The sequence below is a fragment of the Tupaia chinensis genome, unplaced genomic scaffold (assembly GCF_000334495.1).
Source record: "Tupaia chinensis unplaced genomic scaffold, TupChi_1.0 Scaffold000498_1, whole genome shotgun sequence".
Classification (NCBI taxonomy): domain Eukaryota; kingdom Metazoa; phylum Chordata; class Mammalia; order Scandentia; family Tupaiidae; genus Tupaia; species Tupaia belangeri.
This window is the reverse complement of record NW_006160010.1, coordinates 868,867-894,376: the sequence shown is the minus strand read 5'-3', so window position 1 is coordinate 894,376 and position 25,510 is coordinate 868,867. Positions and strand designations below refer to the sequence as shown.

Genomic DNA, 25,510 nt, shown 5'->3' with positions numbered 1-25,510 from the left:
CGGCAGCAAGTTCTGATGCCTGAAATTTGAACTAAAGCAAGGCAAGTCAGACTGAAATACTGACCAAAGGGGAGAATGACACACAAGAAGTCACAGTTACAGGCAAAAGTCACATCTTGAAGATAAGTGGAGGGAATCTGACTAGACAGGGTACTGCAACAGTTCTCACAACCTCATAGGAGGTATTTACCTTTCCTAAAATAGTGATGATGATATTAAAGATACAGGAACAGTAACAAGTCACAAGATAGGGGTTCAAATTTCAGTTCTCCCCACTGTATCTTAGAAACAAACACACAAAAATAGTAATGATGGAACCCCAGTAACTGTCAAACTCTGAACCAAGCATTCAATCCTCTCTCATTTAATTTTACTAGGGTTGGTTATTGTCTCAGCCTCTAAACCTGTTTTTAACCCTTTAAAATGGAGAGAATAGGCCAGACAGTGTCACAGTGGTAGAAAGCAACATTCTGTGAGGCTGACCCCCACTGCAGGGGGGGGAGGGGTTCAGTTCCTAATCGGAGCTCTCCCTGAGTATGCCAGGCCCACGCATGGCCGTGATCTGGGCTGGGTAGGCTGGGGGTAAGATCACAACACTGAAACTTTGGATGCTACCTGTCTGTCTGCCTTTCTCACTCTCTCTGTCTTATGGAAGAAATAAATATAAAAAAATTATTTTTAAGTAAAGGGAGTACTAATTAATACTACTTTATGGATTATCAGAAAGATGTGTAAGATTTAATACATAAAATTTCTTTTATATATCAAAAGAACTTTAATATGTAAATGGCTGGGTATCTATGTAAATGTATTATCACTATAGGTAAACATATTTCTTTGTAAGTTGCAGATCTGTAAGTCATATATTCTCCCTAGTTTTAGATATGCTATTTCTGATGTTAAAAAAAAAAAAAAGAGCCATTAGAAGATAACCGGTGGCTTAAACTCACGCCGGGTGTGTGTGCGTGCATGCCCATGATTCTGAGAGAATGAAGAAGGGATTGTGGCGTGGACACCTCCCCTGGAGGGTGATCTCTCGCTTTCTGTCTCTCTGTCTCTCTGTCTTTCTGGCAAGTACATGTGCCCTATAGCAAAAACCTCTTCAAAAAAAAAAAAAAAAGGAAGAAGAAGATCCCTTAGTACTCTTGCTAAAACAAAGAGTTAAGGGGCAACAGGACACCCCAGAGAGCCAGACATTGCAAGTTAAGCTACAATGCAGCCTATGACCTAGACATTGTTATTCTATCCATCCGTGTTTTTCTTTTTTTAATAGTTTATTTTTTAATACGTTCAACCACTATATATCACTACGGCTTGTAAAATGAATTTTCCCACCATGAATACACTATGTATTTGTCCAGTTAAAAGTATTATCATACATGTTATCAATAGATAACTTTCCATTTTTATGTCCCATAAATGTTTTGCTTCTTTGTTTTTCCCAATTCCCGTCTTCTCACCTCCCCCCACCATGTTTTCCTTAATCATTTCAATGTGCACCATTCTAAACCTATTAGAATCAACTTGCAAAGGGGAAAGACTCTTGTTCCTTGGCACCCATTCCTGGACACTGGAGATGTTGCTGTCACACGCAACACCTGTGAGGTGCTTCATGAGATCTAATGTTACTGAGCAGGAAACCAAGATGATTACAAATCTTCAAGAACTTGGAAGGGACTGATAAGGACAGTAAAACACCCTAATGAATTAAGCTAGCCAAGAAGATTGATAGGAAGGATTTTCACACCCAACATCAGAATAATGTTCTTAACTATGCAACCATTTCATATGTGGGGATAAGAAACACTTTTTAAAATCCTATTTCAATAAAGCTTCAATTATAATTATTTATACAAGTTTGAAATATAGATTATTTACTTATTTATATGGTATCCAAAAATAGTAGCCAGAAGAAAATCATATGCAGAGTTTAATTTATACTCTTTGAAGTGCATTAACTTTAAAGCTAACTATAAAGTATCATTTGCCAGCTTCTTCCTCTATCAACTCATTAAGCTGATTCCTAATAGCAGGGATCTTGTGATGTGTATTTCCAACCACTAGCTCTAGCAAATTTCTAGACTTAAAGTAGCTGGTCAAGTCGTCTTCCAAATGATAAAAAAAGAAAACCTAGTCCCAAACAAATCCACGATGAATTTTTAACTCCGAAATTCTTCGAGCGCACTACTTACCTCTGGTATGCAAGCTCCCGTGAAGCCGAACAAGCCATTGGCATTGTCACTTTTCTGTATTATTAACCTTGCTGTGGTATTTTCCTCAGAAATGCGGGCTCCACCATACACAGAGACTAGTTTAAGAATAAATAACTCTTCTCCCTCCTCTTCATTGTCATCTCTTGCAGAAACTATGAATGACTTGTTCGTTTCTCCCTGTCTGAACTCCAGATAGCCAGAAATGGGGTGTAAATCACTCTTTGCAGGCATGGCATGAAGTTCATAAATTTCCTCCAGGGTTAGTTTCCGTTCATAGGACCTCACGTCCTGCATTAGCCCAGTAAATCTGTCATTGCCATTCATTCCTGCCCCAATTCTCAGAATTCCAGGACCTGAAATTACACATGGGTTTAAGCACTGCAACATCCACAATTACCCTATCCTAAATTATGAGCGTGGTGTAAAAGGTGGAACAATTTTATTGGGGAGGCAGCTCTATGGCCTAGTAGTTAAAGGAGTCAAAGCCCAAGTGGCCAGCCATGGTTCAGTCCAGGTGGCTTGAAAAACACACTAAGCACATGTATGCCCCAAATCCTGACAGGATGGAGAAATATGGTGTGACCACATTTCACTGGAGGGTGCTTTGAAATGCAGACAGCACACATGTTCATCACAAATCATGTACAAGAGTATTCAGAGGGCTAGCTCCATAGCCTAGTGATTATAGGAGCTGACCACAGTTCAAATCCTGGCTTCAGAGGTTTAAAAAACATGCTGGGCACAGGTACATGTGTACTCAAAATCTTAAAGGGATAGAGAAACAAAAGAGAAGAGGTTGGAGTGTGACCCTGCTCCACTGTGAGAATGCTTTCTCCCTCTCTGTTTCTGTCTCTGTCTGTCTCTCTCTCTCCCTTTGGCAATTAAAAATAATAAGGAAAAAAATAATAACCATACAAATACTGTATGTAGGGGCTGGCAAGTGGTGTGGTGGTTGAGGGCACTGGACTCCCACATGGCCAACTACAGTTCGAGTCCAGGACCTGGCGACTTGCTTTCTCTCTTGTCAAAATAAAAATATAAATAAGTAAAGTTAAATAGAAAAAATAATTCTTTAAAAAAGAAATACTTTACGTAATAATCAATAATTAGAAACAACCCAAATGAAAATTAGAAGTAACATAACAGGACCAGCAGGTGGCATAATGGTTACATCACTGGACTCCCACATGGGACCCAGTGAGGTTCAAGTCCTGGACCTGGTAACTTAAAACTCACACCAGGCGCATGTGTGTGCATGCTCCAAATCCCAAGAGGAGAATGGAGAAGAAGGGACTGCTGTGTAGCCATCTCCCTGTGGGGGTGATTATGCACTTACTGTCTATCTCTCTGGTGAGTGCACATGCCCTATAGCAAAAATCTCTCTAAAAAAATAAAAAAGTAACATAGTGTTATAATTACACATGAGATCCTATGTAGTAATATTCTGAAATATCTACAAGACAGAAATGTGGATGAGCTTCATAAGCAATAGTAAGCAAAAGAAGCCAGAAAGTTAATTGTGCATAGAGTCCAATTATATGTACATGAATTTAAAAACAGAAAAGGCTAAGCTTGGCCTCTTAAAAATGCCAATAGTGTAGCAAGTGGCATGGTTAAGGTACTGGACTCCCACGTGGCCAACCATGGTACGAGTCCCAGACCCAACAGTTTGAAAATCATGCCAGACACATGCGTGTGTGTGTCCAAAATCCCAAGAGGAGATGGGAGAAGGGAATGCAACATGGCCATTCTCCCTGGGCATGATTTCTCACTTTCCCTCTCTCTGTCTCCCCCTTCTCGAGTGCACAAGCCCTATGGCAAAAACCTAAAAAAAAAAAAAAAAAAAAAAAAAAAAAAAACAACAGTAGGCGGGCAGGGTGGTGAATTATCAACTAGAGAAGAGCTAAAAGGGAGAGAGAGAGAGAGAGAGAAACAAACCCCCAACAAGGTCTAGATAGCTGGATCCACTGGCAGCTTCGGCCACTCCCACATCAAGGCTAAGTATGTGCCAGGCGACTCAACTCCCCACACTTGAACCAGGAACCTCCCTGTGTGAGACTGCTTCACAGGGTCAGGTTGTACCACCGTACCACGGTCTGGCTCCTGGAACGTAGCTTCCTGATCTAACGGCTGGTGAAATGAGTGCTGAATTTTAAGTTTTAATAAATCCTTCTGTCTGTACACTTAGGAAATAACTATTTTCATGTGTTTTATAATATAACATACTATATTTTATTGATAACTTTTAAAGATATAGACAGTTTTACATTTCTCTTTGCAAATTAAAGTTACAAAAATAATGTAAGTTTTAAAGCCAAACAGAAAAGAAACACCAGTTCTCAGAACTCCCAAATCTTTTCCACTCTCATTCTATCACCATTACAATCAAAAAGGGTATCAAGGTCAACAGAAGTATGCATGTATTCACACAATCTGAAGGGGATAATTTAATGCCAGAGTGCTGTAAGCGCAGTCCTAGAAGTTGAATTTGGTAGCTATGTGTCATGGTTTTTGTTTTGGAGTTTTGTTTCGTTTTGTTTTATAGGTTTTTTGTTTTCTGTTTCTTTTTTTTTTTTTTTTTGGCCTTCCCCTCCCCCCTGAGAAAAACAAACAAGAAATATACAACCTAGGGGCCTACAGATGGCGTGGTGGTTAAGGGCACCAAACTCCCACATGGCTGACCACGGTTACCCGGACCTGGCAGCTTGCTTTCTCACTTTCTCTTTCTCTCTCTCTTTCTCTTTCTCTCTCTCTCTCTCTCTCTCTCTCCCCCCCCTCCCCCTCTCCCTCTCTGGTCAAGTTAAAATAAATAAATAAATAAATAAAGTTAAATAAAATAATTCTTTAAAAAAAATGACACAACCTGGGGCTGGCAGGTGGTGTGACGGTTTTCCCTATGGCAAAAACTTAAGAAAGAAATAAAAGAAGACACATAAACAAGTAATCAAGTATCTACTGCAAAAGGTTCAGTAGGAAAGTATTTAAGCTATAGCCATACACGCTCTGCTCTCCTTCTTACTAAGTATCAAACAACCGAATCCTAGAATGAAGGGACTGGAAGGAAACGGTGCCTATAACGGGTAACCAGTATCCATGTGTGCACAGGCGCACGCTGTTTCTCAAGAAAAGTGCATATGATCCAGTTTAGAGAAAACAAAGATGATCTCTTCCAAACCTCCCTAACACTGACCAATTTGCCTCTTGATACTCTAAGTGCCATTAATTTTTTTAATGAAATTTTTCTCTTCTGATTCCTTTCAGCCTTATGCCCACCACCCTCCTCCTGCAGTAATGTTGAACCGGAGGCATTTCCCCAGGTACAATGTACTGTTTCACATTTCCACACCTTTCCTCATTCCTCTACCTGAAATTTCATTCCCCGTTCTTCCTGCTAGCCACAGAGGGAATAAATGTTCCTCCTTCACATTTTTTTCTTTCTTCCTACAATGGATTATAGAGATTTTGCTTGTACATGTCTCTCCAAGAACCTATTCCAGGTTCCGCAGGGGCAAAGATTTTGCCTGATTCATTTCCTACAACATTCAGCACAGAACTTACCATGGTCTTGTTCACAAAATTAGACTAAAACAGAAGCAGAGTTTGTAAATATCTGTAATTTTTTTAATTAAAAAAGAATATTTTTGATAGCACATACACACACATATAACAAAGAGAAAAAGAGAGAAGTATCCTTGACAAGGCCTCCCCACACCTGGACCCCCTCCCTCTGCCATCCAGCTCCTTAGAATCTCAAGTGCCCACATGTGGCTGGTGTGTTTTCAGGCCAACCTGGGAATCCAAACCCCTGGTCAGCCTTGTTGCTTCCAATACCATACATCAGTATGCTATAGATTGCACCACTTAGGCTGGGCCTAAAACTTAAACATCCTAAATCAAAATTTTAAAAACTTCAAACTGCAACGTCGTGGTTGGGAAGATGACACTCACCATCAGTAATGGCTTCTCCTTTCAGACTTTTAATTCCTCTGGGCATTGCATTTCCATCCAGGTAGAATTCAATTATGCCATCATCCAAGATAATTAGGAGATGAAGCCAAACACTTTCTTCCAAATATTTCATGACTGTTGTCTTGGCAATGTACGTAGCATTGGAACCCAAAGTTTTGTAATGAAGGGAAAGTGTCACGTGGGACTGATTTGTTTGAATTTTTACCCCATAATAGATGCTTCCATTGCCATCATCCTTTGCTATAACAAATCCATTCGTATTGGCATTAGGCATTACCCAAGCTGAGAAGGTAAAGTTGGCAATTGTGTTATTCCTAGAGGGATGGTATTTGGGATTAACAGTCCCAAACGCACCCTCTAGTCCACTGAAGTACAAGGCGTCTGTTCCGCTATGGTGACGCCGCATGTGCGGTTGTAAGTGCACAGTGCTGGGGAATGTTCCGAGGAGTAGAAAGTCTACCATTGGTGGCAAACCATCGGTGAACTCACTGGACAGGACTTCCCAGCCCACTCGTACATCACCAAAGGCACCCTGTTGCCTCAAAATGGTGAAGTTGGTGATGTACGACAGATCATCTTCAGAGAGGACATCTTCGGCCACTTCTCTCTCTAAACACTCTGGATCCAAGATGAAAACTCCAAAAGGATCGTCATTGAAGGGAATCATTATCGTCACCTGAAGATTGCTTTCTGCTAGTTGGCCCCCAGGCCCTGGGGAGCCACCTGTAATAAGAAAATCTATGAGTGAAAAACCAGAATTTAAAGTATTTTCTACCATACAATAAGGTGAAGAAAAAGGAATGTGCTAAGCAGACAAAGTTCTGGTTAGATAATTTACTCATTATCAATGAGTCGTAACAGTATCACCATATGGCTTTCACCACATTTTTACGGAGGTGATCAAAAAATATTGGTTCTGAATAATCTTATTAATGATCAATCAAGACTGGTAAGAAGACATGAACTAGACAGGTTGAATTCCTGTGCCTAAAACCAAGAGTAATAGGAAAATTTAATTGTTTAATTTATAGTAGAAGACCAAGCTTTAAGCTACTATGAATCTATACTTCCTGGCTTCAATAAATGGTTCATTGGGAACACTGTATTTGGTGTGGGAATAGTAATTTTCAAGTTTGAGGGTGGATGTGAGCCTCCATTCATAAAACTGAACCAAGCTAAGACTACAAAGTGAACATTAAAAACAACTCCTCTATCAAGAAGGGTATTTGACAATTAAAATCAGACATTCAGGATACACTATTTCTTCATCAACTGAATTTTCTATGTAGCACTAAGTAAGTACAAAACAAACATTTTTGATGGTAAAATAAGAAATGTAAAAAACACAGCACCTGAAATGTTGACAAGCTTTAGAATATAAAATTCATTGAATTCAGGAATTTGATCTGGAAAAGCATGCAGAATTATTGGTTTTGCTCCTTCTCCATCCATGAAGCTAACAGTCCCTGAAGTTTCATAGAACTCTTGTCCAGGCTGCAAAGCAGACTCATTCTCAAACAGCTGCCAAGCCACAGAAACATTGCCAAAGTGTCCTCGGTGCCTCAAAATCCTACATAAATTGATGAAAATTAATTCTTATAAAAAGTTTAGATGTAGTGAATCCAGTTCTAATGACACTTTTCTATGTTTGCTCAGAAATCTACATTTTTCTATTTATCATCCTTCAGTAAACCAGTCAGCCAGTCCTACTGAGAAATCATGAAGAATCTCAGGGAAAGGGGAAAATGAGGTAGAACTTAAAATAATAAAGAGAAACAGTCTTAATAGTCTTAGTCATCAGGCTGGCTCCACAGCCTGGTGGTTAAGGCAGCGGGTCCATGTCCAGCTGCATAGTTTGAGTCCCAGACCCAGAGGCCTGAGAAAAATGCCAGGCAGGTGTGCATTTGTGCCCAAAATCCTGAAAAGAGGGCGAGATGGAGATGGGATTGTAACATGATCATTCCCCATGAAGCAAATGCACACACTCTCTGGCAAAATTTTTTTAAAAAATTAAAAAAGAGTCTTACTCTCCAAAGTCTAAACTGAAAGATAAATTCTAAGCCCCATCAAAAACATGTGGATGGTAACTGGCAAAAGTTTTTCAAAAGCAAAGTATAGGGTGAGTAGTCACATGTCATCTGAGGGAAGAATTCCTTTTTTTTTTTTTTTTTAGAGAGATTTTCACTGTAGGGCGCGTGCGCTCGCCAGACAGACAGAGAGAGACATAGAGACAGAAAGCGAGAAATCACCCCCCAGGGGGGATGGTCACGCCGCAATCCCTTCTCCTCCATTCTCCTCTCGGGATCTTGGGCACGCACGCACACGTGCCCGGCGTGAGTTTTAAGCCACCGGGTCCGGGACACGAACCGCGGTCAACTACGTGGGAGTCCAGCGACATAGCCATTACACTAACTGCTGGTTCCCGAGGGAAGAATTCCTGAAGACCTTGGATAATTCAAGTTTCTCAGTCCTGACAAAGGATGGAAGTCCTCATGAGAATGGTTGGGTATATAATCTCTGAATACCAGCCAGACGTTTTTGTTGTTTCTCAGACGGTGGCAATAATAAAAACGAAGTGTACCCCTCCATTCAGACTGCCAACTTTGAAACTGTTCGATTCTAGACCAATATTCTAAAAGAATCATTTATTTAATTTTGTTATTATTTTTTTAACCAGAGAGAAAGAGAAAGAAAAAGTGGGAAAACAAGCCACCAGGTCTGGGATTCAAGTCACCGTCAGCCATGTGGGAGTCCAGAACCTTAACCACCATGCCACCTGCCAGCCCCTAAACCAAATTTTTTTAAATTCTGAAAGGTTAACAATACTTTGAATTTTTCCAAACTTAATGATTTAATTTTTATTTCATCCAATTTTGAATTTGCGTTCTCCAAATAAACTTACCAAAATGTGTTAGTCTTTCCTTCTTCTACTGCTTTGTCTATGGGCTCCAGAGAAAAAATACCATTTGGGTCATCGTTAGCTTCAATTATTACTGTAGCTATTCCATGTTGATATACTACTGTATCACCTAAATTAAAAATGCAATAGTTAAAATAACAAAAAGTAGTTAATGTACTTATTAAATTCATGATTTTAAATTAACAGTTTATAATTTAGTTCACATTTTCGGCAAAACTTCTTCACTGACAGTCATACAATAAATGCAGAATACAGCTCTATTTTTTTTCAAAGGCGTTATATATGTATATCTGCAGATATTCATGTATACATGCATAGAGAAAGAAATGCCTAATACAGCTTAATGTGAAACATTTCCTATTTTGTCTTTTTGAGAAAATGCTTAGTTATAAAAGAACTGTTTTCTTGAAGAGATTTTTTCTTCACAGCATAATTTCAATAACTCAATTAAAAATCAAAGCAGAGCTTCTTCAAATTTCAAAAAGTTTAGCTTTTTTATCTCATAAAAATAATGACAGATTATCCCATAATATAAAAATATTCCTATCTTAGGATCAGCAGTTGGTATAATGGCTATGTCTCTGGACTCCCACGTAGTCGACCGCAATTCGAGTCCCAGACCCAGTGGCTTAAAACTCACGCCGGGTGCGTGTGCATGCGTGCCCAAGAACCTGAGAGGAGGATGGAGGAGAAGGGATTGTGGCGTGACCATCACCCCTCGGAGGATGACTTCTCGCTTTCTCTCTCTCTCTTTCTGGCAAGCACTCACGCCCTTTAGCAAAAAAAAAGAAAAAGAAAAAAGAAAAGAAAAGAGAAAGCTAACTGGCTGCATCTACCTAAATTATTTCTGGGTTCTCTGTTCCATTCCATTGGATGATATATCTGTTCTTTGCCAAAACTATGCTGCTTTTCTTATTATGGCCTTAAAGTATATTTTGAAATTGGGTAGTATTGGCCACAAAGTCTTTTTTTTTTTTTTTTTCATAGAATTGCTTTAACTATTTGGGGACTCTGTAATTCCCTGCAAATTTGATTATTACTTTTTCTACTTCTTTGAGGAATGGCATGGTATTTTGATGAGTACTGCATTGAGGCTGTATATTGCTTCTGGAGGTAGAGACATGTTAACAATATTGATTATTCCAATCCATGAATATGGGTTGTTTTTCCTTTGTGTGTGTCTTCTTTGATTTCTTTTATAAATGGTTTAAAATTTTCACTACAGGGACCAGCAGTTAGTGTAATGGCTAAGTCGCTGAACTCCCATGTAGTCAACCGCAGTTCGAGTCCTGGACCCGGTGGCTTAGACTCATGCCAGGCACATGTGCATGCGTGCCCAAGATTCCAAGAGAAGAATGGAGGAGAAGGGATTGCGGCGTGGCCATTCCCCTTGGGGGGTGATTTCTCACTTTCTGTCTCTCTATCTCTCTCGGGAGCACATTCGCCCTATAGTAAAAACCCCTCCAAAAAAAAAAAAAAAAAAGAAAAGAAAAATTTTCATGACAGAGATCTTTCACCTTCTTGGTTAATTTTATTCCTAGGTATTTATTTTCTTTGTATCTATTGTAAATGCATGGCTTTTAAATTTCTTTTTCAGGTATTACAATATTGTGTATAAAAATGCTACCAATTTTTGTGTGTTGATTATGTATCCAGCCACTTTACTGAATTTATTTGTCAGTCCTAAGAGCTTTTCTGTGGCGTTTTTAGGGTTTTCTATATACAAGATCACAGCCTCCTTTATACAAATCTCATCCTCAGCAAACACAGACAATTGATTTTTGTTCTTTCCAAATGAGATGACCTTTATTTCTTTCTCCTGCCTTCTTTCTTTGCCTAGGACTTCTCACATGCAATTTTACTATAAACTCCAAATGATTCTGATTCAGTTCCACACTCTAGAAGAATAGAGGCATAATAATTGATTCATAGAAGTTATTTATTGCTGAACTGATGCAAATAAAATTTTCAATATGAGAACACCTACAGTTAAAATTACAGAGACAAATCGGATGTATTTTTAAAAAAGCACATCAACTGTACAACTGTACTCAATGCCACCTGATAATTAACCAAAGAAAGGACAAAAAGACATAAAAATAACGAGCAAATCATTTAGAAAATGCTGACAATAGAGAATAAGAGCCAGTGGCATGGCAGTAAAACATGAAGATCTGAGAAACTGACTCACAGGGAAAAAGTTGCTACTTTGCCTCTGGTGACCTCCCTGAGAATTCCCATGACCCAGAGCTGGCTGATGCTGCAGGTGGACTGTGGTGTGGAGACTCCAATGGGGTTATATATCTCTCTTTCTGTGTTTTGCATGCTCTCTCTCTCACTCGTGGAATAAATAAATGATTTTTTTTAAAGAATAATAAAATAAAGATCATATATCTTAAAATCTGACAAAAAAATGAAACCTAATTTTTTCAAGGTTCTGCTATCATGTGCATTTATAATGCAATATGTCACAGATGGTCATGAAGATTCATTCTGCTTCCCTGCAACATGAATTGACGATATTGAACAAAAATTCTAAGGATGGCCAGCTTTTCATACAAAGGTAGGGCACACATTGAACTGTAAGTATGAGGCATAAATGCTCACCTCAATACTAGGTCATGTTAGAATGCTGCCCCTCTGGCCCTCCCATCATGGGCCCCACAAGCTGCTGATGTCTGGGCATCAAAAAGGAGAAGCAAAGATAAAGAAAGAATAAGAAGGGATATAAAAATCACATATTGTAAAGGTTTTTGCCATTCGAGTTGTCATAGCTAACGTAATTAGAATGACAGAGGGACACAGCAAAAACAAAACTTAAGAGACCTTTTCCTTTTCTTCTTTTTCTCAAAGGCCCAATGGAGAACTCAAGGTCAGGGGTCACACTGTGGTTGTGGGCAGGTACCACAGTGGCCCAGCATAAGCAGTTAGGGCTAATGCAGGGTAAAGGGGGAATCGCCAGGGGCCAACAAGTAACATGGTGGTTAAGGTTCTGGACTCCCACATGGCCAATGACAACTAAAGTCCCAGACCTGGCAGCCTAAAAATCACATGGGATATGTGCATGCATACCCAATAAACCATCTTGGGAGTGGTTTCTCTCTTTTTCTCTCTTTGTCTCTCTCTGGTGAGTATACATGTCCTATAGCAAAAATCTAAAAACAAAAAAGGGCATTTCCATGGGAGAGAAGCTGGTGCCAGATGTTGGAGCCTAAATGAGTGAGAAGGCATCCACTTATTGGCCTCAAGCAGGAAGTAAGACCCTCAGTGTAGGAAGACAGCAAGAGAGCAATGGAGAAGCAGTTACATACTGGGGAAACTGGTCAAATGTGTAAATATATAAAAAAAGAATCAGATCTAGATTTCTTACTATCAGAGAAGATAATGACAAATACGGAAAGGTAGAAAACTAAATGAATCCTAGAATATTGGGCAGTAATCGAGATACTTATGTAATTTAATGGTTCTCAACATACATAGACATACAATTGGAAATGTAGAAGGTGTGGTGGGGGTAGCAGACAGCATAATGGTTACAACACTGGACTCCCATGTACTCAATTGTGGTTCAAGTCCTGGACCTGGTGGTTTAAACTCATGGCAGCCATGTGTGCATGCATGCCCAAAATTCTTGTGTGTGTGTGTGTGTGTGTGTGTGTCTGATTCTTTTTTTTTTCTTTTTTATTATCATCATAATCTTCTTTATATTACATTGGATTACATATAACTTTACAGTGTATTACATTGTTTTTTCAAAAGGGAATACCATGCATGTCAGTCAGTACAGAGACATTAATCTCCCCACTTCAACATTCAATATCTTTTCTATGTTTTCCCCAATCATTATTTTTATTATTCTAATTATTTTTTAAAACAATCGCTATTTCTCATTTTGCTTGTAAAAATACTTTGACCATCATGAAATACTTTTCAGACCAATCCAGTTGAGATGCATCCCCAAAATTCTGAGAGGAGAATGAAGGAGAAGAGATTGTGGAATGGCCATACCCCCCCGGGGGGAGGGGCAATTTCTCACTTCCTATCTCTCTGTCTCCCTCTGTCTTTCTGGCAGGCGCATGCACCCTATAGAAAAATCTAGTTTTTCTGTTTGTTTGTTTTTTTTTAAAGTGTGTGTATGTGTACATGCATACATACACACACATTTCACTATTTCTGTACATTAAGAAGACTCAGGATGAGCAAAACCTCAATAGTAATAAACATATTTAGTATGCAGATACTGGCTTCTAAATAAGATTCTTCACTAAAATGAATAGTGCTTCTTGAAGAAATGGCTGATTTCAGAGTTGTTACAGGAAAAGTAGAAAATAAGAATGAAACAGCTTCCTGTACCAGGAAGGAAAATATTGCTAACAGTATAACAGGGATGTGTCAAAACCCCAAAGAAGTCATCTTAAATAGGTTAATGCTGGTCAAATCTGGGAAAAGTTAACCAACAAAGGAAGTGACAGCAGCAAACCACAACCTACTGCATTAGATTAAAATCCTGCGTCCACACTGATAAATGTACCAGGGAAAAAACTGAAAGTTTCATGAGTAACAAGATATTTACATAGTGTCAAAGTAACTTCTCACAAATTATTATTAATTACAATGGAAAAAAGTAGAGAAGCCAGGCAGTTACTAACTTAATCATAGTCAAAGTGAACATCACAGTTAAGGAACAAACCCAAACCATATGACTGATAGGGTATGTTAAGAACAGAGAATCAGGGACCAGCAGATAGTGTAATGGCTATGTCGCTGAACTCCCATGTAGTCCACAGCGGTTCGAGTTCCAGACCCGGTGGCTTAAACTCATGCCAGGTGCGTGTGTGTACATGTCCAAGATCTCGAGAGGAGAATGGAGGAGAAGGGACTGCGTCATGCCATCTCCCCTGGGGGGTGATTTCTCACTTTCTGTCTCTCTTGTCTTTCTGGCGAGCGCACATGCCCTATAGCAAAAACCTCCCCTCCAAAAAAAAAAAAAAAAGAACAGAGAATCAGCCCTGTAAAATTCCTGCCAAGGATGCAAACCTGAATCCAGTAACGAAGAAACATAAAGCAAACTCCAAACTAAGGACATTCTACAAAAGTGCCATCTTGTAATATATAAGGTCAAGGTCATGAAAGTTGAGGAGAGACTGAGGACCTATCCATATGGAAGAAATCAGAGGTCATGCAGTATTTGGATAACTGAGGAAATCTGAATGAAGTCTGAGGCATCGATTAAATTAATGTTAACTTCCTGATTTTATGACCATGTTGTTGTTTTGCTGTTATGTCGGAGTGTCCTTGTATACACTAACGTATTTGGGATGTCTTTCTCTTTCTCCTTTCTCTCTCATGCACACACATACACCCTCTGGAATAAGTAAACAAAAATAAAAGTATAGGGAGCGGCAGTTGGTGTAATGGCTATCTTGCTGGACTCTCATGTAGTTGACTGTGGTTTGAGTCCTGGACCCAACGGCTTAACTAATGCTGGGCGCATGCACATGTGTGCCCAAGATCCTAAGAGGAGAATGGAGAAGGGATTGCAGCGTGGCCATCCCCCCAGAACGTGATTTCTCGCTTTCTGTCTGTCTCTCTCTGTCTTTCTGGCAAGTATACGCACCCTATAGCAAAAACCTCTTCAAAATAAATAAATAAATAAACGTATAAGTTATTTTTATTTCATATGTAGTAATAAATTTTCTATTAGTGCTATACTGTAGTTAAAAAAAAAAAAAAAGCTTACATCAATTTCACAGAGTATACCAGGTACATGAAGCTCCAGCACATAACATTCTTCACCTTATTTTTTTTTAAGAAACTAAAGAAATAAAATACTTTGCTCTTAAACAGTCACAAAAGACAGCTGGGAACAACCTGGTGCCACTACAAACAGTAGTACTTCATGTCATTCGGATAAAGCACAGAATTGAAAGATATGCCATAAAAATGTAACCTATTTACCTGTTGAATTAAAGAGGATTATGTAGAAAGGCTCATCTGTCTCTGGGATACCATCTTCATGAACAAATACAGATAAGCGCTGCTCTGTACCGCCGACCTCAAAAACAAGTGTTTCTCCTTTTTCAACAGGAACGAAGTCTCCCTCTCTTGCAGTAGCCTTCCCATCCATGGTAGCATATTGGACGGTACAGGTGACATCAACAGATCCGTTTCTGACAACTGTGAAGTTAGCCGCCTCACCTTCCCGCACCCTCACTACTCGAGGTTCTGAAATATCCATAAAGAAAGACCATGTTGCTTTTTAGATTCCACCTGCATAGTTTCAGATCACATGCTCTTTCTCCCTGCTCCTCCACAAGAAATGTCCTCTACTGTGTATCTTCTTAAAGAGTCAGTTCTTTTCTCTTCTCCAACTCAAGGCCCATCTGATCACTTCCACAGTCCATGGCCTTCCTCTCGCTTTAATCTCTATAAAATCAACGCTCTTCAACACCTAGTTTGTTGGTACATGATATACTTTTTTAAATCTTCTGCCTATTGTAATTTCGTATACCTCCTTTCTAGGTTGAGGGTGCAAGTTCCTTAAAAACAGGCCCAGATACCTTTGGATTGATTCTCGCCACAGCAGTCAGAAGGTTGAACACAAGCCTAGAGCTGCATGCCCCATAATGCTCTTTGTCAACCACAGACCACATCGAGGTGGTCTCACAAAAGTGTAATAGCCTAGGTGTGTAGGAGGCCACCCCATTCAGATGTGTGCAAGAACACTATGATATTTTCACAATGACAAAATCACCTAACGATGCACTTCTCAGAACATACCCACGTCATTCAGTGGCACATGACTGCAATTCATGTTAACTGCCTGTTGAGAATACAAATGAATAAAACTCAAGAAGCTTAAAAGATTTCTGCATTGCTGAATTGACCTATATACAGCTTATAAAAAGGACCTAAGAAAGAATTAGACATCAATCGAGCCTCATAAGGAAGACTAAAAGATGTCTAAGGTGGCTAAAAAAAAAAAAAATACAGTTCTAAAAAAAGAAGTGATGTGGCAAAAATGAAGAAACCTTGATTAAGTTGCCCATAAACTATCAGCTACTATAGTAAGTGGCCAACCATTAGGTACCATACCCAGGCCTTGAACTGGATAGACTGTGTACTAGAAGAGAACAAAAGGAGAAATGCTCTTTTGAAAATCTTAGAATTTAAAACAGGGAAATAAAGCTAACAAAATAGTACTTACCTATTTTTTTTTTTTCTTCAGGAATATTTAAAAATATTTGTGAAAATATTTTTTTAATTTATTTATTAATTTATTTTTCTCTTTTTAACATTAATATGCTATACATCATTACAGTATACAAAATGAATTTTTCATCCAAAATACACTGTCTGTTGGCTCAATCAAGCACATCAACATACGTGTTATCAACAAACAATTTTTCATTTATGTCTTGTATATTCTGCGTGTTTTTGTTTTTGTTTTGTTTTTTTTGCCATCCTTGATTCCCTATCCCTAACCCTCTGCCCTGTCCAACCCTCCTCCCATTGTCTCTGACTGCTTTCTATGCCTTTCCTCCCCATTTAATTGATTTGCTATTGAACTTAATTTGTCTAAATATTTGCAATAGCAAGCACAGGGCAGACCTCTCATCGGAAACAATGTGAGCGAGGAGAGAATGAAAATATATTTTAAACAGACTGAATAATGATCATCAAAACGAATCATGAAATCATATTCAAATAAGCATCGGCTGTGTTTTATTGAAAATAAATGATCATTTAAAAATTATTAAGAACTCGATAGATATATACACACATATACATATATATACATATATATTATATATATATAATATATATACACTCTTTAATAAGGATGTTAATTCATTCAAATAAGAGAGCAATACCACCTGCAAAATAAATGGGGTCATCATTCCGTCGAATCCTCAGAGCTGCAGTTGTTTTATTTCCCACTTTAGCTCCACCAGTGGCGTTAAGCAGGATAATGGTAAATTCTTCCATTTCCTCTGGAATCTTTTGGAAAATGTCACATGTTTTGAGTCAGGAGATTTATACATATATTTACATTATATATTCCTATATTATTTTCATTTTTTTATAAAAAGTTCTATTAATAGTACTCATGTTCACTTCCATTTCTGAGGCAGAACTTCCCTAAGGTAGTCAAGACTTAGCATATTCCCACCAAATTATTTTTAAGCACATTTTGCCTCATATCAGCTAAAAACAGATATACCGCATAGCTCATATTATTTCTATATAAAAATGAAAAATGTGCTGATTAGAAAAAAGTGGAACAAATAACTTTTTGCCACATTTAGAACTGAGTTCCTCATAATCACTAACGCTCAGCTAGCTCTCAACAGCCTTCCACAACAGTACTGCGGTGGAAGAGACCTTGCGCCTGGGTCCCCACAAGATGAGATTCCCACATCTCTGAACTTAAATGGATTCTCCAGGTAGACGCTGTTTCTCTTTCACATCACTCCTGTGACCTGGTACTCTATTTCCCTTGAGACAAAGAAGTGCTGGCATTTTGTCTGCGGAGGGCCAGGTGTAAGGGGAAGGGCACGGGCCTTCAGTACAGCTCTCAGTGCAGCTCCTTGGAAAGGTTCAGTTCCCTCACTGCCCAATGTTACCAAGCCGGTGCCCTTTCTTACCAATAAGAGGAAACCCCATGTAAGAGCCATGGTCCATTGGCCAGGGGTTCTGATTCAAAGACTGCCCCAGAGCATAGCTGGCAGATGGTCTTGTCTTCAAAGGGCCTGAGAACAAGCCCAGGGCTCACCCTCGCCCACAACTACAAATCCCTGATGTTTGACGCGTGAGCAGTGCCAGGGATCACGATTCAGTTCTGATACACAAGCTTTCAGGGATTCAAAGAGTAATACTCCTCTTTGGGCTCATAGTCAAATACTGTTATACCTAAGTCCTTTATAGTATACTTTCATCACAAAATATACTGCCAGGTACTTCATTGTTTTATAAAAAATAATTATTGAGGAACTACAACAAGTACAGCAGAGATTTATACATATAACACTTACCTCATCTGGAAGGGAATAAATGGTGATATTTTTTGAAAATTCCTGATCTCCAAAGAAAATACTCCCTTGCACGGGAAATACGTCTTGAGTAAAGTCTGGACTAACCATCCATGATACACTAACATCACCAAAGTTGCCTCGGTTTCTTATTACTCCAAAAGCAGCTGTGAAACACAAACACGTACAGCACATATGAATACTAAACAACATCAAAACGATGAGTAAAGACCTATCGAACAAAAGTAAAAATAAAATCTCTCTTTAATAAAAGCCAATGGTTTGCTTAGCACAGCCTCCAAAGCTCATATACAAATATAATAACTAATATAATAATTTAATAAAATAAATGGACTTGGGGCCAGCAGGTGGCATAATGGTAAAAGAACTAGACTCCCCAGTGATTAATCATGGTTTGAGTCCCGGACCAGGTGGCTTGAAACTCATGCCAGGCATGTGTGCCTGTGTGCCCAAAATCCCAAGAGGAGAATGGAGAAGAAGGGACTGTGGTATGGTCATTACCTTTTAAGGGGTGATTTCTCATTTTCTGTCTGTCTGTCTCTCTCTCTCTCTCTCTCTCTCTCTCTCTCTCTGTCTCTGTCTCTCCAGTGAGGAGCAAAAAAACCTCTCCAAATAAATAAATATATAGATAAATAAATAAATAAAATGGATTCAATCTTTTCCATCCCATTTTGAGATTTTAAGTCATTTGGCACAGGACACAGAACGGTGATGAATTCGGTCCACCTGTCATAATGTCCCCAAACGGTACCTGCTAAATCCAGTGAAGGGAGGCTAGACTTGCATACTCAAGAATGACTATTACCCAGACGCTGCACTAAAATTAAAACACTTGTCTCTTCTTACCACATAACCGTTTCCTAGCAGTAACTCTTAGCTTTAATGTTTTCCCGATTTGACTCAATTCACTACTGCCTGTGGCAGTGGCCCTGCATGTGGCTAATTAAAATCAAAACATAACTGAAGTTATTAGTGTCATCACAGTGCCATAGAAGAAATTAGAAAAACAATTCCAAATATTATTTTTAAAAGATCTATTTCTGTATTCCATGTAATTCCTGAGGCAGAAAGGGCACATAAAAATAACCGAGTATTAAGGAAATAAGCCCAAAAAATGATCATACACTATTTCCTCTTCAGTAAACAGAAATGGAGCAAAAGGAAGAGAACAAATTACCACTACAGATATCGTCTCCTTTGCTTTCATTTATCATCATGATTAGATCATCAGAAACAAATTCTATAATTCCGTGGGGATCGTCGTTTTTTAGAATTGTTATGTTGACAACTGTAGCGCTTCCCAGCTTGCTTTCTCGGTCACCATGGCTGCTAAGGACCACACAATAGTGTTCATCCAACTAAAAGGAATACGTCAAATTGGGAAAAATGTGAAGCAAACGCTTTCAAAGCAAACATAATTACATACATTCAAGAATACTAAATATTCAATTTTTCAGAAACATGCAATTCACTGAAAGGACAAAAAAGCTGATACTATTCCTAAAAAACTATTTTTAACATTTTCCTAACAATTAAGAAAGACATCTGATAGAACTATACATTGTCCACAAAGAGAAAAGACAAAAATAACTCTAAGCTACTAAAGGTTTATCTTTGGGACCAGCAGTTAGTGTAATGGCTATATCACTGGACTCCCATGTAGTACACGCAGTTTGAGTCCCAGACCTAGTGGCTTAAACTCACACTGGGCGCATGTGCATATGTGCCCATGATCCCAAGAGGAGAAGGGAGGAGAAGGGATTGCGGCGTGGCCATCCCCCCCGGAGGGTGATTTCTCGCTTTCTGTCTTTCTCTCTGTCTCTCTCTCTCTCTCTCTGTCTCTCTCTGTCTCTCTCGATCTTTCTGGTGAGCATATGTGCCCTATAGCAAAAACCTCTAAAAAAAAAAAAGTTCATTTTTTAGATAATCTACTCTAAAATGGCAAGACAACTGAACCGTATCATTGATGGTGTAATCATTTAAACAAGTGCGTAAATAAAATAAAGTTAATCAAAAGCTACATTTGCACTGATGTGTAAACATAATGAAACCAGACTTGGAAAAGGTAATTTTATAGCAAAACTTCTTCAGTTCAAAACCACATCATTAAAGGTTTAGTCAATATAGATCACACAAAATAATATTTAATTTAAATAAAACTAAAAGGAGATGAAAACCAATGGCACACTGAAAGTCTCAGGTTGTTTGATATTATGTAGAACAAAAATATCCTAATTTAAATGTCTTACTTTACTTTTTAATTTATTTTTCAGCAAATACAAGTACAGGTTGAGTATCCCTTATTTGATATGCTGGCTATATTTATGTTAGAGATGCAGCAAAGTCTAAACATAAAATTTATTTATGTTTCATATATTCCTTATGCACACAGTCTGAAGGTAATTTCATACAACATTTTTTTTTTCTTGTTTTTTTGGAGAGGTTTTTGCTACAGGGCGTGTGCGCTTGCCAGAAAGACAGAGAGAGACAGAGAGACAGAAAGCAAGAAATCACCCCCCAGAGGGGATGGCCACGCCGCAATCCCTTCTCCTCCATTCTCCTCTTGAGATCTTGGGCACGCACGCACACGCACCCCGGCGTGAGTTTAAGCCATGGGGTCCGGCAACACAGCCATTAGGCTAACTGCTGGTCCCCTCATACGACACTTTTAAACATAAGACCTGTCACATGAAGTCATGCATGGAATTTTCCATTTGTGGCATCATGTCTATATAGGCTCAAAAAAATTCAGATTTTAGAGTATTTCGAAATTTAAATGTTCAGATTACAGATACTTCAACCTATACTTCTCAATCTTTTTTTTATTTTTTTTTTTTGCCCAGTTCCTTTCCTATGTCTCTTTGTCAATGTCCAAACTATTTATAGTACTAACATTTCAGACACTATCAACCTACCACAAAAGCACAAGGAAAAATGGAATCCCATACCTCCGGGATCCCGTCCAATCTTGATAGCAAGGTGATCACTATCTCCCTTTCCCCAGGCTTAAATTCGAGGACGCCCATGTTTCCATAGAATTCATTGCTCTCCCTCGGCTCTACTCTGTAGTGCAGAAACTGCTTCACAAGAGCCCCCCTGGATCGGATGATGTGGAGTTCTACAGATTCTCCTTCCTTTAAAAAAAATAAAATTCACAAACATTCAAATCCTTCAAGATCCTCCTTCTGAAGTTGTGAGCACAGAATAGATTCCAGTTCCTTTCAGACTTACTTTTATAACATATGGGCCTCTGGAAGCAGGAGAAAATTCAAAAACTCCCCCAGGATCATCATTTTCCAAAATAATTAGGTCTCGGCTAGTATATCCAGATTTCAGCACTTGATTTTCCACATTAACCCTGGAGAAGTCAGAGGGAAAAAGAACACCCGCCGCCTATAGTCTTACATCTGAATTTTTCAGGCTCTTAAAGCAATATTTATACCTTTCCCAGACAGTGAAAAAGAAGGTTAGTGGGATTTAAATGTGAACGTGGATATACGTGTATTAAAATAACTTAAGATCAAAACACTTTTACTCATAACAATTTAAGTTCCACAGGACTTAGATTTCTAAATAACATTTTTTATTTGACTGAAGCCAAGCACTGCACGAGCACACTGAGAATATACTACCCATATTGCAAATATGTTTATACAAAATATCAAAATATATAGAACTGATTCCAGTTTTAGAATAATTTAGTTTATAACATGGAATTAGAAAATACATTTACACAAAATGGTGTTTTAATTTTGTATATACTTGAATTTCTTCAATAAACTCATAAAGATATAAGATTATACTAACCAAATAAGGATACATTAAAAGTTGGATTAAATATTTGGACTAAAGCAAGCCACACATTAAAAATAAGCACAATTATAATCAGATTTTAGGGAGACTTTCTGGTTTTCAAACCTTCTATCCACCTTAATTTTAATCTCGTGAGTTTTTTTTCTTTTATATGTAGGCCAGATAAGAAAAAGAGGAATAAGAAAAATGAATCTGAAATACATGATGTGTTACAGTAATTCCTATGTAAAATCACAAAAGAACAAATTAAAATAAATTTTTTCTTAATTTCTGGTTTTCATACTCAGTATATAATTAGAAGGATCAAAGGAACTTGGACTGCAGGGCGTTGAGGGTTTGAATGCCAGAAAGCTCTTAAAAATTCACAGTCCTGCAAGCTGCTCTAAATCTTTCCAAATGCCATCTCCTATTGGACCAAATAGTGCTCATGATCAGACTTCAAAATCACAATGAACCTGTAGACATGTGTGGAAAGGATAGACCATTTCCTATGCTATAGAGAATATAAATGAACACCTTCCCTAGCTATTGGAGATCTGACAACCAATACTAACAGGCTAGTGGCCACAGAAGAGATAGTCTAAATAACAAGAAAGTTATTTATAGGGGACCAGCAGGTGGCATGGTGGTTAAAGCGCTGGACACTCCCACATGGCCAACTGTGGTTTGAACATGGGACCTGGTGGCTTGCCTTTCCCCCCCTCCCTCTGTCTCTCTCCCTGGTTAAATTAAAATAAATGAATGAATAAATAAAATTAAATTAAAAATTATTTTTTAAATAAAGTTATTATATTATAAATGCAGTCATATTATTTTCATAGCAAATTTGTCCCCACTTCATTCATTAATTAAAATTTCCCATGTCCACATAAGCTGGAAGACAAGGAACTGGATCAGATGTAAAAATCCATTCTGAACATGAAACAAATTTATTTTTAAACATTCTTAAAATGCTATCTTTATGTAAAATGCAAATTCCAAAAAGTTCAGTCTGTAACATAAGCAAAAAACTGCATAGATACACTCAGAAAACCAAAGGAAGAGTTATGATTACTGATTGCTAATTCTCCTGCAAACAAACTACAAGACTCATCAAAGACGCTGGGTCAGAATTTCACAAGTAAAGCACACTAATTGTTCTCTACTTATACATAAACTATGAAGGGAAGTTAAAATTCTAAGTTATTCAAAATCCACGATCAGACTACTTAACTCTTTCATCAGACATTTTAAATACGTTCATAATTTAAAACTCTTAGGACAGGGGAAAAAAAGAATCTCTATATAAGCTCCTCTTATCATTGGAACATGAAATCGCACACAGAGCATGCACAGCCGGTAGACAAGCAAGTCCTCAAGCCCTGTGGTCATGCAGAACGGCAGCCTCGTCCAGAAACACCCAGTTCCCAAACGAAAGGCTGAATCACCAAAAACAAGGCATTATTTTGTACACTTACCCAAAATACACGACAAACCTTTCAGTTTCCACCCTGTCAACACAGAAAGAAGTGTGGGAGGGGGGAAAAGAGGAGGCACCATTTGCCAAAATCTCACTAAGACCGTTGGGAATCTAGAATGGCAGGGCAAAAATACAGCTGAAGAAACAGCTCTTTTTTTTTCCCAAGGGCTGGTCATGTTCACTTTATGGGAACTCTGCACACTGGGTTCTTTGCTATTGACAAATGCGAGCGAGAGGTTCGGCAGTTCCCACTCAGGGAAGATGACCCCATGGCCAGCCAGCATGTCAAGACCCATTCAACACATTCCTTTCCAGGTCTCTGCCACGGCTGTGTCAGCCAAGCGCTGTACAGGCTCACACCGCGGCAGCTGAGCAAACTGCATTCAGCCCTAATCGTAATTACTTAGGAGCCTTAATTAGGTTCGAAAAACTATAAAAAGCCTCCATGCTCAGATCTAAAGCCTGTTCTCTGAGTTAGAAAAAAGAAAATTCTACAAGCAATCTACAGCTTTCATTTTTTGCATAAAAACATACTAAAAAAAGCTTTAAAATATCATAATATCTTTTATTACACCAAATTTTACTTATAAAACAACTAGACAACAGGAAATCTACTTTCCCAAGTTGCCAATGTATTTCATTTTTCAAACATGCTTGAAGAGCGCGTATCAAAACGTAGAGTCCTTAAGCTTTATTTTCAAGTCATCATCATCAAATACAGTTGTATACCACATGCATCAAAATGTTTCTAAAGTAAATTGACATAATGAAATTGTTCCTGATTTGGGAAAAATCTTAACAATAGAATATTTTTAACCAGTATGGCATTGAAATCACTGAAAATGTCTTAGTATCAGGACGTTTGTCTATATCTAGGTAAAATAGAGAGAATCAGTATTTGAATTTGACATTAAGAGAATATTGTAGGGGCCAGCAGGCGGCATGATGGTTAGGGCACGGGACTCCCACTTGCTGGCTGTGGTTCGAGTCCCAGATAACTTGTTTTCTCATTTTCCTTCTCTCTCTCATCAAATTAAATGATAATAAAAATGAAATCAATAGTTCCTTTAAAAAGAGAACATTGTAAACTGCATTCCAACAAGATGTTGTAAAAATTGTAACAATAACGTTACTTTTTTCTTGTAATATTGTACTGTGACATACTATAATCAAACTTACTAGCATTCCTTCATTGTTTCACTTAACATTTATTAAAAATTTGCCAAATTATGAGAGAGGACTGGACAAAACATGCTATTTCAATTCATAGATTTTATTCTCTCATTTTTTTAACACTAAGTATATCTGTCAACATTCTAATTCAATTTGCTCATTCTTGTTCTTGCACCATCAACATAATACAAATCTGCACTACATCCTTATTGAGACATTTTAACATACATTCAAACTAATTTCCTCTACTTAGAAAAAAAAAACGTTCTAAAATTCTTCTACCTCATGACTTGTACTCCCGCCTGTACTCTTTTTACCCATAAAAAAGACAAGAGAGAGACAAGAAAGAGAGAGAGGGAAAGTGAGAAAACAAGCCACCAGGTCCAGGACTAGAACCGCGGTCGGCCATATGGGGTTTTAACCACTACACCATCTGCCAGCTCCAATTAAATCACTTTTTAAACATTTAGATGAGAGCAGAGACAACAGAATTAATACAGTTTATATGGATTGCTATAGCTTTGGCTTATAATAGCTGTTCATCTTTCTCTTTTTTTTTTTTTTTCCAGATTGTCCACTGATTTAATAGATGTTCAAACCTAATTTAAAGAAAAGAGGCCAGGCAGCAGGTGGCGTACCAGTTACGTCACCGGACTCCCACATGGCTGACTGCGGTTTGAGTACCAGATCCAGTGGCTTGAAAATCATACCAGGCACATGTGCGTGCAAGCCTAAGATCTCAGGAGAAGAATGGAAGAGGGGATTGTGGCCTGGCCATACCCCCTGGAGGGTGATTTCTCACTTTCCCTCTCACTGTCTGTGTATGTGTCTCTCTCTCCCCACCAAATGCACACACCCTAAGGCAAAAACCTCTTTAAGAAAAAGGAGAGGCTAGCTTCTTGGTTCAGCA

The 25,510-nt window shown here is 38.4% G+C and overlaps 1 protein-coding gene across 1 annotated transcript in view; it reads right to left on the bottom strand.

Annotated features, from left to right (window-relative positions):
- Positions 1 to 25,510, bottom strand: part of ADGRV1 (adhesion G protein-coupled receptor V1) — a 618,101-nt gene that overhangs the window by 554,617 nt on the left and 37,974 nt on the right. Inside the window, exons 12-21 of the mRNA XM_027774960.1 lie at positions 21,387 to 21,513; positions 21,104 to 21,289; positions 19,333 to 19,513; positions 18,138 to 18,301; positions 16,980 to 17,103; positions 15,061 to 15,327; positions 9,085 to 9,211; positions 7,535 to 7,752; positions 6,162 to 6,905; positions 2,193 to 2,566 (exon numbers count right to left, since the gene is read on the bottom strand). Coding sequence (XP_027630761.1) covers positions 2,193 to 2,566; positions 6,162 to 6,905; positions 7,535 to 7,752; positions 9,085 to 9,211; positions 15,061 to 15,327; positions 16,980 to 17,103; positions 18,138 to 18,301; positions 19,333 to 19,513; positions 21,104 to 21,289; positions 21,387 to 21,513 — 2,512 coding nt within the window. The remainder of the gene's footprint in view (positions 1 to 2,192; positions 2,567 to 6,161; positions 6,906 to 7,534; positions 7,753 to 9,084; positions 9,212 to 15,060; positions 15,328 to 16,979; positions 17,104 to 18,137; positions 18,302 to 19,332; positions 19,514 to 21,103; positions 21,290 to 21,386; positions 21,514 to 25,510) is intronic.